We start from the raw sequence: 15,457 nt of genomic DNA, 5'->3' as shown, positions 1-15,457 counted from the left end.
ATCAATGCAAAAAAAAGTTTTAAAAACTGCCGTTTTTTCAGGAGCAGTGATTTTAATAATGATTAAAGTGAAACAATAAAATTGTAATATTTCTTTAAATTTCGTAGCTGGGGGGTGTCTATAGTATGCCTGTAAAGGGGCGCATGTTTCCCGTGCTTAGAACTGTCCCTGCACAAAGTGTCATTTGTGCAGGAAAAAAAGTCTTTTAAAATCACTTGCGGCTAAATTGTCGGGTCCCCGTAATACAGAGAACACTCAATGAGTGTTCTCTGTATTAGCCGACAATTCATTCATTCATTGATAAAAAAAAAAAAAAGCGTGGGGGTTCCCCTAAATTCAATTACCAGGCCCTTCAGGTCTGACATGGATATTAAGGGGAACCCCATGTCAAATTAAAAAAAAAAATTGACGTGGGGGTCCCCCTAAATATCCATACCAGACCCTTCAGGTCTGATATGGATATTAAGGGGAACCCTGCATCAAATTTTTTTAAAAAATTGACGTGGGGGTTCCCCTAAATATCCATACCAGGCCCTTCAGGTCTGATATGGATATTAAGGGGAACCCCGCATCAAATTAAAAAAAAAAATTGACGTGGGGGTCCCCCTAAAAATCCATACCAGACCCTTTATCCGAGCACGCAACCTGGCAGGCCGCAGGAAAAGAGGGGGGGATGAGAGAGCGGCCCCCCTCCCTCCTGAACCGTACCAGGCCACATACCCTCAACATTGGGAGGATGCTTTGGGGGTCTGTGACCCCTCAAAGCACCTTGTCCCCATGTTGATGAGAACAAGGGCCTCATCCTCACAACCCTGGACGCTGGTGAAGGGAGCCAGGGGTTCCCCAGTGACGTATGGGTGACCCCGCCCTCTCTGATGTAACGGAAACCTGCGTTACATCAGAGGGGGCGGGGTCACCCACACGTCTCTGGGGAACCCCTGGCTTCCCTCTCCAGCGTCAGAGGGGCGGGGTCAGGTGATGGGTGGCCCCGCCCTCCTAATATAAGAAACGTCAGCGCTGGGATCTCCGCAGTGTCCGCAGTGGAGACAGAAGACGGATGTATGGACAGCGCTGGACTGAGAGATCCCCCGTCGCTGGATATGATCATCCATCGCTGGACCCCGGAGATCCGTCGCTGGATAGCAAGAGTGGATTAGCACCGCTGGAATCTTTTTTTTATTTTTTTTATTTTTAATAAAGGAATTTTTCAAAAGTGTGTTCGTCTTATTTAACCATTTTTACACTTTCTTTGTGAAATGGTAGGGGTACTTTTGTACCCCCTTACCATTTCAAACGGGGGGGGCGGGATCTGGGGGTCCCCTTGTTAAAGGGGGCTTCCAGATTCTGATAAGCCCCCCGCCCGCAGACCCTCACAACCACCGGCCAGGGTTGTGAGGATGAGGCCCTTGTCCTCATCAACATGGGGACAAGGTGCTTTGAGGGGTCACAGACCCCCAAAGCATCCTCCCAATGTTTAGGGTATGTGGACTGGTACGGTTCAGGAGGGAGGGGGGGCCGCTCTCTCGTCCCCCCCCTCTTTTCCTGCGGCCTGCCAGGTTGCGTGCTCGGATAAAGGGTCTGGTATGGATTTTTAGGGGGACCCCCACGTCAATTTTTTTTTTATTTGATGCGGGGTTCCCCTTAATATCCATATCAGACCTGAAGGGTCTGGTATGGATATTTAGGGGGACCCCCATGTCAATTTTTTTTTTAATTTGACACGGGGTTCCCCTTAATATCCATGTCAGACCTGAAGGGCCTGGTAATTGAATTTAGGGGAACCCCCACGCTTTTTATTTTTTTTATTTTTTATCAATGAATGAATGAATTGTCGGCTAATACAGAGAACACTCATTGAGTGTTCTCTGTATTACGGGAGCCGACAATTTAGCCGCAAGTGATTTTAAAAGACTTTTTTTCCTGCATGAATGACACTTTGTGCAGGGACAGTTCTAAGCACCAGAAACATGCGCCCCTTCACAGGCATACTATAGATACCCCCCAGCTACGAAATTTAAAGGAATATTACACTTTTATTGTTTCACTTTAACCATTATTAAAATCACTGCTCCTGAAAAAACTGACGTTTTTAAAACTTTTTTTTGCATTGATCCATGTCCCCTGGGGCAGGACCCGGGTCCCCAAACACTTTTTAAGACAGTAACCTGCATATTACCCTTTAAAATGAGCACTTTAGATTGTGAACGTTCGAGTCCCATAGACTTTAATAGGGTTCTAAAGTTCACACGAAGTTCAGGTCTGTTCGCAGGTTCTGGTGCGAACTGAACAGGGGGGTGTTCGGCTCATCCCTACTTGCCAACTATCCCAGTTTAAATTCCCTTGTCCCTTGAAGTCTTAGTCCTGTGCTGTGTCCCGATATCTGGTACTAATGCTGCCCAGCTCTGCCCTATTGTTGTATACAAGTAACTCACCTGTAGACCCTGTGTTTACATGTAAATAAGTAAGTAAATAGATGCGGCCGGCGGCATTGATATGTAAATAAAGGCAGCATTCAATTCATATGTATATCATGCTCCCCTGCAGTGAGGTGATGATGTGCTGTAACCTCTAGCAACAAATCAGTGAGCCATAATGTGTGCTGTAACCTCTAGCAACCAGTCAGTAAGCAGTAATGATATGCTGCAACTTCTTAAAACCAATCGCAATTGCTGCCTGATCTGATACAGTAAACTGATTTTAAGTCTAGCTGTTATTTATTGTATGTCTCAGAGCAGGTGGAGAATGAAATTGCATGGGGGGGGGCCCAAGAAAATTTTTGCCGAGGGTCCAATTAATATTAAAGACGGCCCTGGTTTGTTTATAAGAAGACACATTTTCAGTGTATTCATAATTGACTACTTCTCATATGCCACTAGCCAGGCCTTAAAAGTTACTCGCCACCAGTTGCCCCGCCCCTAAGCCCACCCCTAAACACGCCCTCGTAAATTATCTCATGAAATTACACTTGTAGACATGTCACTGGAGAAGTGATCGAGGGGGTGTACATCTCACCTAGGTTGCTACACAGTGTGAGATGGTAAATCCAGGATGGATCAGTTTCTCAGCAGCGATATGCTGCTGAGTTGTTATTTAATTTTGCCGGGCCTGGGTTTATATGGAATGGCAGGTAGGTTTGGTAGAGGGACCTGTCATTCCACATCCCCCGATCCAGTTCTGGGTTTGGGATCAGGTGAGCTTTGATCCTAATTAGCCTGGGAAGCTAAAGGACCTGCAGGGTCTGCAGGTGATTGCTCTCAGCCAGGGAATGAACAATCTGTGTGTTGGAGGAAGCTGCAAGCACAGCCACTGCTGGAGCTAAAACTCACCCTGCGATATCCAGGCGAAAGACGCTGTGTTTGTAAGTGTCAGATAGGTGAGCAGAACCTGTTAGTAAGCGCCCAGCCGGGCTAGGACTTTTATTTTTGTTGTACTTAGAAAGCACGGTGTTGCTGTATATTTTGTTTGCTGGACTGTTTGTACCACGAATAAACGCCAAGATCTGCTTTATAAATTCCAAGTCTGCTGTGAACTGTGTCCAAACACACCCTACCCCGGGAAGATCCCTTACAATTGGTGGAGAATGCGGGCAAAGTCGGTTGCTAGGGGCAACGGTGTGGACAGACTTGGCTACAGCTGCTTATGTCTTGGGTGAAAGCTGCAACGACACTCCAAGAACAGTCCAGCAACATGGAGGAGATGCTGAAGCAGTTTATGCAAGTGAGTTTGCAACAACAGCAACGACATGAACAGTCCATGGCTGCACAACAGCAGGCTCAGATAGAGGCCAATAGACGACATGAACAGTCCATGGCTGCACAACAACAACTTATCGAGCACCTGATAGCAAATCGAGAGGCGCCTGTGGTGATGGGAGCCGCTCCAGAGATTTTTTCTGGGAGAAGGACTGTGCAGAAAGCGCTGCAAAAGATGACTGCTGAGGACGATGTTGAGGCCTATCTAACAGTATTTGAGCGCGTGGCTGAGCGAGAGAAGTTACCAGCCGCTGAGTGGGCAGAGGTAATTGCGCCCTATTTAACAGGTGAACCTCAAAAGGCCTACTATGACCTCAGTGAGCAAGAGGTTAAGGACTATACTCGGCTAAAAGAGGAGATGCTTGCCCGACTAGGAGTTACTACTGCAGTCCGTGCCCGGAGGGTACGCAACTGGAGCTACAGTCTGGACAAATCAGCGAGGTCCCAGATGTATGACCTAATCCATTTGGCAAGAAAGTGGTTGGAGCCAGACACTTCTACTCCTGCACAAATCCTAGAGAAGGTCGTGATGGATCGCTACCTCCGAGCACTTCCTACTGACCTGCAACGCTGGGTGGGACAAGGTGATCCTAAGAATGCAAACGAACTTGTCAACCTTGTGGAGAGGTTCCAGGCGACTGAGGACTACCTCCGTGATGTTCCTGCAGCATCTTCACCTCCCCGGAGCGCCAGATCTGTGCCGTCAGCTGGTAAGAGACTTCCATCTATTGGGGGAGTGTGGAGGGGTGCTGATGGAGGAAAAAGGGCTCAAGTGGTGTCTCAGGGACAAAAGACTGGTGATGGTCCCGGGTGGCTAAGGGGCTCTGAAAAGGACTCCTTGCCAAAGAGACCAGGCCCTATCCAGTGTTGGAGATGCCATGAGGCGGGACACGTGTCGGCCCATTGCCCTCTTACCTCTGAACCCATGGAATGTGACGCTAGCCGGCGTCAGTCGCTATTTGCGGAACCATCTTGTGCTGCAGTTCCTGGACTAGAGACTGAACCGCAAATCTGCGATATTACAATCAATGACTTTCCTGTTAAGGCGTTAATGGACTCGGGAAGCCTCGTAACCTTGGTGCATGCTAGTCTGGTGGCTGGGGACTTAGAGTCTAAAAAGCATATGAGTGTTATGTGCATACATGGTGATACAAAAGTGTACCCTATAGTGCTGGCTAAAGTCGGGACTGAACAAGGCACAGTACAATATGAAGTGGGTGTGGTTAAAAACCTCATGCATAATGTAATATTGGGGCGCAATTTTCCTTTATTCTGGGCTCTCTGGGAAAAAAAGAAAAATCCCCAAAAGGAGTGAGGATACCTCTAAGGGGGTTGCCTTGTCCACTGTGAATGATAAAAATGTGCAGGATGAAAATGATTGTTTTCCTTTACAGGTCCTGGCTGGGGAGGAGGAGGCTCCTCCCACTGAGCAAAATATACTAGACTTAGAGGTGTCTAGCGATAATTTTGGGGCTGCACAATTACAGGACCCCACTCTCAAAAATGCGAGAGAGCAGGTTGCTGTAATGAATGGGGTACCTCAGGAACCAGATGCTGAAAAAAGATTTCCACATTTTTCGGTGACTAATGATCTTTTCTATAGAGTCAATAAGGTTAAAGATGAGATTGTGGAACAGCTTCTGGTACCTAAGCCGTACCGGCGTCAGGTGCTTGACATGGCACATAACCATGTTCTTGGGGGACACTTGGGGACTGACAAAACGAGGGAGAGGGTTCTCCAGAGGTTTTTTTGGCCGGCGATATATGATGACATTAAAAAATACTGCGAGTCGTGCCCCACATGTCAGGTTAGTGCCCCAGTGTCACATTTTCGCAGTCCTTTGGTTTCACTCCCTATTATAGAGGTGCCTTTTGAGCGTATTGCCATGGATTTAGTGGGTCCCATTGTAAAGTCAGCTAGAGGACACCAGTATATTTTGGTAGTCCTGGATTATGCGACCCGCTATCCTGAGGCTGTACCCTTAAGGAACACTGCATCTAAAACAATTGCACGTGAGTTGTTTTATATGTTCTCTAGGACTGGGATCCCCAAAGAAATCCTAACTGACCAAGGTACGCCATTTATGTCGAAAGTAATGAAGGAATTATGCAGACTATTTAAAATCTCACACATCCGTACCTCTGTGTACCACCCCCAGACGGACGGATTGGTGGAGAGATTTAATAAAACTTTGAAACATATGTTGAAGAAAGTGGTGGCAAAAGATGGTCGTGACTGGGATCATTTATTACCCTACCTCATGTTTGCTATTAGGGAAGTGCCCCAAGCGTCCACAGGGTTCTCACCATTCGAGTTGGTCTATGGTCGTCACCCTAGGGGTCCACTGGACATTGCAAAAGAGACATGGGAGAATGAGTCCACCCCATACAAGAGTGTTATTGAGCATGTAGCACAAATGCAGGACCGTATAGCCACTGTAATGCCCCTGGTAAGGGAACACCTCCAGAGAGCTCAAGAGGCCCAAAGTAGAATTTACAACCGGTCCGCAAGAATCAGGACATTCAACCCAGGCGATAGGGTCCTTATACTAGTCCCCACTGTTGAGAGTAAATTCTTGGCGAAGTGGCAAGGTCCTTATGAAATTGTTGAAAAGATCAGTGAGGTGAACTACAAGGTGCACCAACCAGGTAGAAGGAAGCCTTTCCAAGTTTATCACATAAACTTGATCAAGCCCTGGAAAGACAGGGAATCCTTGGGGGCGACAAATACTGTTAATAATTTGTCACAACCAATCCCTCCAGTCAAGGTAGGTGATACTCTATCAGTGTCACAGAAACAGGAGGCTCAGGAATTTTTACAGAAAAACAAAAACAAGTTCTCTGACCTCCCAGGGCGTACCCACCTCATCCATCATCACATTGAAACTGAGCCTAGAAGCAGAGTAAACCTTAAGCCCTATAGGATACCGGAGGCACGTAGGGAAGCCGTATCTGCCGAGGTAAAACGTATGCTTGATCTGGGGGTAATTGAGGTGTCACAGAGTGAATGGTCCAGACAGATGCCTCTAACACAGGCTTAGGTGCAGTACTCTCACAAGTAGTGAATGGTGAGGAGCATCCGGTGACGTACTTGAGTAGAAAATTAACCCCGGCCGAGAAAAATTATGCCATTGTGGAGCGAGAATGTTTGGCAGTAAAGTGGGCCCTAGAATCGTTAAAGTATTACTTGCTAGGCAGGAAATTCAAGTTGGTGACAGACCATGCCCCCCTAACATGGATGAAGTTAAACAAGGAGAGAAATGCAAGAGTGACTAGATGGTTTCTCTCCCTACAAAACTTTAATTTCACTGTGGAACACAGGCCAGGGAAATTACAGGCAAATGCTGACGCATTGTCAAGGGTAAGTTGTCTGTGGGGACAAAAGGCTCAGCCCTCCGGTCTGAAAAAGAGGGGGGGGATATGTAGACATGTCACTGGAGAAGTGATCGAGGGGGTGTACATCTCACCTAGGTTGCTACACAGTGTGAGATGGTAAATCCAGGATGGATCAGTTTCTCAGCAGCGATATGCTGCTGAGTTGTTATTTAATTTTGCCGGGCCTGGGTTTATATGGAATGGCAGGTAGGTTTGGTAGAGGGACCTGTCATTCCACATCCCCCGATCCAGTTCTGGGTTTGGGATCAGGTGAGCTTTGATCCTAATTAGCCTGGGAAGCTAAAGGACCTGCAGGGTCTGCAGGTGATCGCTCTCAGCCAGGGAATGAACAATCTGTGTGTTGAAGGAAGCTGCAAGCACAGCCACTGCTGGAGCTAAAACTCACCCTGCGATATCCAGGCGAAAGACGCTGTGTTTGTAAGTGTCAGATAGGTGAGCAGAACCTGTTAGTAAGCGCCCAGCCGGGCTAGGACTTTTATTTTTGTTGTACTTAGAAAGCACGGTGTTGCTGTATATTTTGTTTGCTGGACTGTTTGTACCACGAATAAACGCCAAGATCTGCTTTATAAATTCCAAGTCTGCTGTGAACTGTGTCCAAACACACCCTACCCCGGGAAGATCCCTTACACACTGTTAAATGTTTTATGCAGAATTAAGTTCCAAAAATAAATATTAACAACAACTTTAACAATATTAACATAAAACATATCAGTGCAGCCTACCAGTGCCCATCACAGTGCAGCCTACCAGTGCCCACCAGTGCAGCATACCATTGCCCACCAGTGCAGCATACCATTGCCCACCAGTGCAGCCTACCAGTGCTCATCAGTGCTAATCAGTGCAGCCTATCAGTGCCCATCAGTGCAGTCTCATCTATGCCCATCAGTGCAGCCTATTATTGCCCATCAGTGCAGCCTACCAGTGCCCACCAGTGCAGCATACCACTGCCCACCAGTGCAGCCTATCAGTACCCATCAGTGCAGCCTATCAGTACCCATCAGTGCAGTGTATCAGTGCAGCATACTGCTGCTCATCAGTGCAGTGTATCAGTGCAGCATACTGGTGCCCATCAGTGCAGCCTCATCAGTGCCCATCAGTGCAGCCTCTTCAGTGCCCATCAGTGCAGCCTTTTATTGCCCATCAGTGTAGCCTACCAGTCCCCATCAGTGCAGCCTACCAGTGCCCACCAGTGCAGTATACCACTGCCCACCAGTGCAGCCTACCAGTACCCATCAGTGCAGCCTATCAGTACCCATCAGTGCAGCCTATCAGTGCAGCATACTGGTGCTCATCAGTGCAGTGTATCAGTTCAGCCTACCAGTGCCCACCAGTGCAGCATATCAGTGCCCACCAGTGCAGCATATCAGTGCCTACCAGTGCAGCCTGTCAGTGCCCATCGGTGCAGCCTGTCAGTGCCAATCAGTGCAGCATACCAGTGGCCATCAATGCAGCGTAACAGTGCAGCATATCATTGCCCATAATCGCAGCCTCCCATTGCCCACATGTGCAGCATATGTTTGCTAGGAAACCCCCCCCCCCCCCTCCGGGCCACTCTGATGACCGCACCGATTCTGCCAGAAGCCATCGGCCAGGAAAATGTCAGCCTGGTCCTCCCCTGCTCCTCACTGGGATTTTTGAGGGCTGTCGTATGTATGTTCCATTATTGTTGTTGTAAAATATTTATAAGAAAAGAAAACTAAGATAAGAAAGATGAGAAAACCTTTTTTTCAAAAAAAAAAAAAAAAAAAAGTTTGTATTAAAAAAAAATTAAAATAAAGCCAAGTTTCATAAACAAACAAAAATATTACAGAAGTGCAACTTTAAAATACAAAAAAACTCCAAAAACTGTAAACTCTATTGGCTGTAATGCCATTGCACATATAACCTGAATATATTACCAACATTAAATATTAAGAAAAAAAAAAAAGAAGACTCTTTCTTACATTTTTTTTTTCTCTTTCAGCAGCTTAGTACAGTAGATGCCACCTTACTTATGGTGATGCGGTAGTGGAATAGTGCAATACGTGTTTAAACTTTTAATGTGCCGTTATTATAGGATCTGGGTGGAATCGTGTTACCGATTTTAGAAATGGCCAGCAGAGTAGTCTTTCATTTCGATTTAGTTTTAGTCATAGTCTTTTGACTAAAATGCCATTGTAGTCGTATTTTTTTAGCCTTATGACTAAGATGCCGTTTCAGTTTTAAGTCGCATTTTAGTCATCTGAATTGTTTTAGTCTTATTTTAGTCAACTAAAATAGTGTTCATTTAGTCGCCGAAAATATTTTAGCCTGACGAAATTGACCACAGCAGCTAGCTACCATAACCCCCGGTATCCTCGTGTTCGGCCGGCAGTCCGGTTTCTGATAAGAGTGGTCTCTGTGGCGGATTTGCCGCGAGATCACTTTTATTGGCGGTGGGAGAGTGGGCCCCCCCCCCCCCCCCTCCGGACACTCTCCGGTGCCCTCCGCCGCTTACCGGATCCATCGGCAGCAGCGGAGGCGATCGGATCTTCACCCTGGCTGGGCATGGAGACGAGTGAGGGGAAGATGCCCCCCCCCCCCCTGTCTCCATAACAATGCAGGGAGGAAGCGACATCAAAACCTCACTTCCGCCCACAGCTCTTAACCGCTTCCCGACCGGCGCACGCCGATGTACGTCGTCAGAATGGCACAGGCAGGCAAATGGGCGTACCTGTACGTCCCTTTAAATTTGCCGCCCTTAAATTTGCCGGTCGGGACCCCCGTGAGTCCGGTTGCGGGTCCCGCAGACTCGATCGCCGTGGGCATACCCGCGATCGTCTCTGAACGAGGAAATGCCATTGTAAACAGCATCTCCCCATTCTGCCTAGCAACTAGTGACGCTGATCTCTGCTCCATGTGATTGGAGCAGAGATCAGTGTTCACTAAAACAAAGCCCAACCCCCCCCACAGTTAGTAACACACCCCTAGGAACACTTAACCCCTACACTGCCACCCACTGGTTAACCCCTTCACTGCCAGTGTAATTTACACAGGAATCACTGCATTTGTATAGCACTGATTGCTGTATAAATGACAATGGTCCCAAAAATGTGTCAAAAATGTCCGATGTGTCCGCCATAATGTCGCAGTCACAATAAAAATCGCTGATCGCCGCCATTACTAGTAAAAAAAAAAAAAAATTATAAAAATTCCATAAAACTATCCCCTATTTTGTAAACGCTATAACTTTTGCGCAAACCAATCAATAATCGCTTATTGCGATTTTTTTTACCAAAAATATGTAGAAGAATACGTATCGGCCTAAACTGAGGGAAAAAAATGTTTTTTTATATATTTTTGGGGGATATTTATTATAACAAAAAGTAAAACATTTTCCTTTTTTTTTCAAAATTGTCGCTTAATTTTTGTTTATAGCAAAAAAAAAAAAAAAAAACGCAGAGGTGATCAAATACCACCAAAAGAAAGCTCTATTTGTGGGGTAAAAACGTAAAAAGGACATCAATTTTGTTTGGGAGCCACGTCGCATGACAGCGCAATTGTCAGTTAAAGCGACGCAGTGCGGAATCGCAAAAAGTGGTCTAGTCTTTGACCAGCAAAATGGTCCGGGGCTGAAGTGGTTAAAGGGCCATTTAAAAAAAAAAAACATTTTTAAATGACAATTTTTGTTTTTATTGCATTTAAGTGTAAATATGAGATGTGAGGACTTTTTGACCCCCCCCCCCCCCCAGATCTCACATTAAAGAGGACCTGTCGTGCTTTTTTTTTCTATTACAAGGGATGTTTACATTCCTTGTAATAGGAATAAAAGTGACACAATTTTTATTTATTTTTTTAAAACAGTGTAAATTAAAAAATAAATAAAATTCTTATTTATTTTTCCTTTTATTTATTTTAAATACGCCCCGTCCCGCCGAGCTCGCGTGCAGAAGCAAACGCATACGTGACTAGCGCCTGCATATGAAAACGGTGTTCAAACCACACATGTGAGGTATCACCGCGATCGGTAGAGCGAGAGCAATAATTCTAGCCCTAGACCTCCTCTGTAACATAAAACATGCAACCTGTAGAATTTTTTTAAACATCACCTATGGAGATTTCTAAGGGTAAAAGTTTGTCGCCATTCCACACGAGCGGGGCGCAAATTTGAAAAGTGACATGTTGAGTAACAAATTTACTCTACGTAACATTATCTTTCACAATATTTAAAAAAAAATGGGCTAACTTTACTGTTGTTTTATTTTTTAATTCAAAAAAGTGTATTTTTTTCCAAAAAAAAAATGCGCTTGTAAGACCGCTGTGCAAATACGGTGTGACAGAAAGTATTGCAACGACCGCCATTTTATTCTCTAGGGTGTTAGAAAAAAAAATGTATAATGTTTGGGGTTCTAAGTAATTTTCTAGCAAAAAAAAAAAAAACAGTTTTTAACAACAAATCTCAGAAAGAGGCTCGGTCCTTAAGTTGGTTAAAACACTGGTTAGGGCAGCCCATTCATTGGCCCCTGGCGGGCAGTGCACAATAACGCGTGAAGAAAAAAAAAGACCTGTTTTTTTTTTTTTTTTTTTTTAAACCCAGAACACCTTTACGTAGCCCACGTGCATTGTGGTGTGCTGCAGTACCTGTGTGTCGCCACTGATGTGGGGGGGGGGGGGGGGGGGGGGGGGGCAGCACAATAAATTATTATACAGGATTTATATAGCGCCAACAGTTTGCGCAGCGCTTTACAACATGAGGGCACTAGAGGGCCCTGCTCGTTAGAGCTTACAATCTAGATGGCAGGGTAGCCCACCACACTGCAGTGTGTGCATTAATGTAATACATGGTAATGTGTGCTTCCATAAGGCATAAAAAGTCCCATAGACCGATCATATGGTTGTAGGAAAGGCAGGTATCCCATTGTACACTGGAATAACCTTTAATATCTTCAGAACAGAAGCGAGTAAGAATGTTTTTCACTCCCAGGCCTTTTCCTGTGTATTTACTGCCCTGCCTGTGCCTCCCTCCTCTGTAGGGCTCAGAGCTCTCCGGTTGGGGCATCGGCCGCTGGAATTACCAAGGACTGGATCTGAATCACAACTTTGCCGATCTGAACAATCCGATGTGGGATGCCGAGGACAATGAGCTGGAGTTTCCCAATCACTACATCCCCATCCCGGAGTATTACACCCTGGAAAATGCTACGGTCAGTAACTAAAGTAACATCTGCAGAATATATTATCGGGGCGGGGGGGGGGGGGGGAGTTACAGTTTTTATTTACCTCCCTTAAATATGTTCAGGAACTAAATTATACCACAGTTATTAACATTTGATTGGAAGTTTTCCTAAGGCCCTAAAACACCAGAACAGTACGAATACCCCCCTCAAATTACCCCTTTTTTGGAAAGTAGACAGTCCAAGGTATTTAGTAAGAGGTATGGCGAGTTTTTTTGAAGTTTTTTTTTTTTTGGCACAATTGTTTGGAAAATTAAGAAATTAAATAAAAAAATAAAAAAAAGTTTCACAAATTATTTTTTTTACATACTGTCACCAGCGCAGTACAGTGTTATCATATAACTGGTGTGGCGGTTATCAGGGACAATAACTGGTGACAGTATGTAAAAAGAAATAATAATATATTTTTTTTAATTTTCTTTCTTTTTTTAATTAAAATTTTTTAGTTTTTTATTAACACGCTGTTATCATAGAAACACCGTACTTTTTAAAAAAAATTTACCCATTGTGGTTGTTTATAGGGGTGCGCATCTTCACTGGTCTCACGACTTGATTTGATTACAATAATCCTGTCCACGATTCGACTTGATTCCGAAAATGCATCACGATTACTGCGCAAGTGCGCATGGCTGAAAACTTTTTATCCAAAAATTCAAGCAGTCAGAAAAACACATTTTTTATCCAGTGGCAGAGGGATGGCAGGGATCAGGGGCAGAGGGATGGATGGGATCAGGGGCAGAGGGATGGATGGGATCAGTGGCAGAGTGGGATGGTGGGATTAGGCACAGAGGCGGTAGGATCAGAGGCATGGTGGGATGGTGGAATCAGAGGCATGGTGAGATGGTGGGATCAGGCAGAGAGGTGGTGGGATCAGAGGCATGGTGGGATGATGCAGAGAGGTGGTGGGATCAGAGGCAAGGTGGGATCAGGCGGAGTGGTGGTGGGATCAGAGGCATGGTGGGATCAGGCGGAGTGGTGGTGGGATCAGAGGCATGGTGGGATCAGGCGGAGTGGTGGTGGGATCAGAGGCATGGTGGGATTGGGCAGAGTGGTGGTGGGATCAGAAGCATGGTGGGATGAGGCAGAGAGGTGGTGGGATCAGAGGCATGGTGGAATGGTGGGATCAGGAAGAGTGGTGGTGGGATCAGAGGCATGATGAGATGGTGGGATCAGAGGCAAGATGGGATCAGGTAGAGTGGTGGTGGGATCAGAGGCATGGTAGGATCAGGCAGAGTGGTGGTGGGATCAGAGGCATGGTGGGATCAGGCGGAGTGGTGGTGGAATGAGAGGCATGGTGGGATTAGGCAGAGTGGTTGTGGGATCAGAGGCATGGCGGGATGGTGGGATCAGGAAGAGTGGTGGTGGGATCAGAGGCATGATGAGATGGTGGAATGAGAGGCATGGTGGGATTAGGCAGAGTGGTTGTGGGATCAGAGGCATGGCGGGATGGTGGGATCAGGAAGAGTGGTGGTGGGATCAGAGGCATGATGAGATGGTGGGATCAGAGGCATGGTGGGATTGGGCAGAGTGGTGGTGGGATCAGAAGCATGGTGGGATGAGGCAGAGAGGTGGTGGGATCAGAGGCATGGTGGAATGGTGGGATCAGGAAGAGTGGTGGTGGGATCAGAGGCATGATGAGATGGTGGGATCAGAGGCAAGATGGGATCAGGTAGAGTGGTGGTGGGATCAGAGGCATGGTAGGATCAGGCAGAGTGGTGGTGGAATGAGAGGCATGGTGGGATTAGGCAGAGTGGTTGTGGGATCAGAGGCATGGCGGGATGGTGGGATCAGGAAGAGTGGTGGTGTGATCAGAGGCATGGTGGGATCAGGCAGAGAGGTGGTGGGATCAGAGGCATGGTGGGATCAGAGGCATGGTGAGATGGTGGGATCAGGCAGAGAGGTGGTTGGATCAGAGTAACGGTGGGATGGTGGGTTCAGGCAGAGTGGAGGTATGATCAGAGGCATGGTGGGATCAGAGGCATGGTGAGATGGTGGGATGAGGCAGAGAGGTGGTGGGATCAAAGGCATGGTGGGATGATGTAGAGAGGTGATGGGATCAGAGGCATGGTGGGATCAGGCAGAGTGGTGCTGGAATGAGAGGCATGGTGGGATTAGGCAGAGTGGTGGTGGGATCAGAGGCATGGAGGGATGAGGCAGAGAGGTGGTGGGATCAGAGGCATGGTGGCATGAGGCAGAGAGGTGGTGGGATCAGAGGCATGGTGGGGTGGTGGGATCAGGAAGAGTGGTGGTGGGATCAGAGGCATGGTGGGATCAGGCAGAGAGGTGGTGGGATCAGAGGCATGGTGGGATCAGAGGCATGGTGATATGGTGGGATCAGGCAGAGAGGTGGTTGGATCAGAGGAAAGGTGGGATGGTGGGTTCAGGCAGAGTGGAGGTATGATCAGAGGCATGGTGGGATCAGAGGCATGGTGAGATGGTGGGATGAGGCAGAGAGGTGGTGGGATCAAAGGCATGGTGGGATCAGGCAGAGTGGTGCTGGAATGAGAGGCATGGTGGGATTAGGCAGAGTGGTGGTGGGATCAGAGGCATGGTGGGATGAGGCAGAGAGGTGGTGGGATCAGAGGCATGGTGGGTTGGTGAGATCAGGAAGAGCGGTGGTGGGATCAGAGGCATGGTGGGATGGTGGGTTCATGCAGAGTGGTGGTAGGATCAGAGGCATGGTGGGATGGTGGGATCAGGCAGATTGGTGGTGGGATCAGGCAGAGAGGTGGTGAGATCAGAGACATGATGGGATCAGGCAGAGGAGTGATGGTAATGGAGGGATGGGATCAGTGGCACTCACCAGCTCTCAGTGTCAGTCGATTCCCCCTCCTCCATGCTGCACAGTCTGTCTTCCCCCTTTCGGTGCCTCCAGTGATTCCTCTCCTCATGTTGGGTCTCCTCGAGCCCCTCCCACCTGCACTATACTGGCTGTCAGCTCATCAGCTGACTTTCTTCTTCAGTGAAGGGGAGGGGGGCTTCCTCCAGCATACAGGCTCTGCCTCTGTGTTTCTCCCGGAGAGACAGAGCACCGCACAGAGCGACGGATGACGTCACCAAACATCGATTCGGCCGTCTCGCACCATCGGTGCAGCATTGTGAATGTCTGAATCGTGA

General features: G+C 47.2%; 1 protein-coding gene across 2 annotated transcripts in view; it reads left to right on the top strand.

Annotated features, from left to right (window-relative positions):
- Positions 1-15,457, top strand: part of LOC143975800 (inactive carboxypeptidase-like protein X2) — a 162,703-nt gene that overhangs the window by 134,192 nt on the left and 13,054 nt on the right. For both annotated transcript variants that reach the window (XM_077478340.1, XM_077478339.1), the window contains one exon: positions 12,140-12,310. In XM_077478340.1, coding sequence (XP_077334466.1) covers positions 12,140-12,310 — 171 coding nt within the window. The remainder of the gene's footprint in view (positions 1-12,139; positions 12,311-15,457) is intronic.

This window comes from Lithobates pipiens, unplaced genomic scaffold, assembly GCF_037356315.1.
Source record: "Lithobates pipiens isolate NorthernLeopardFrog02 unplaced genomic scaffold, aLitPip1_a1.2 Scaffold_13, whole genome shotgun sequence".
Lineage (NCBI taxonomy): Eukaryota > Metazoa > Chordata > Amphibia > Anura > Ranidae > Lithobates > Lithobates pipiens.
Note: the sequence above shows the minus strand (reverse complement) of the source record. Positions and strands in the feature narration are given on the sequence as shown.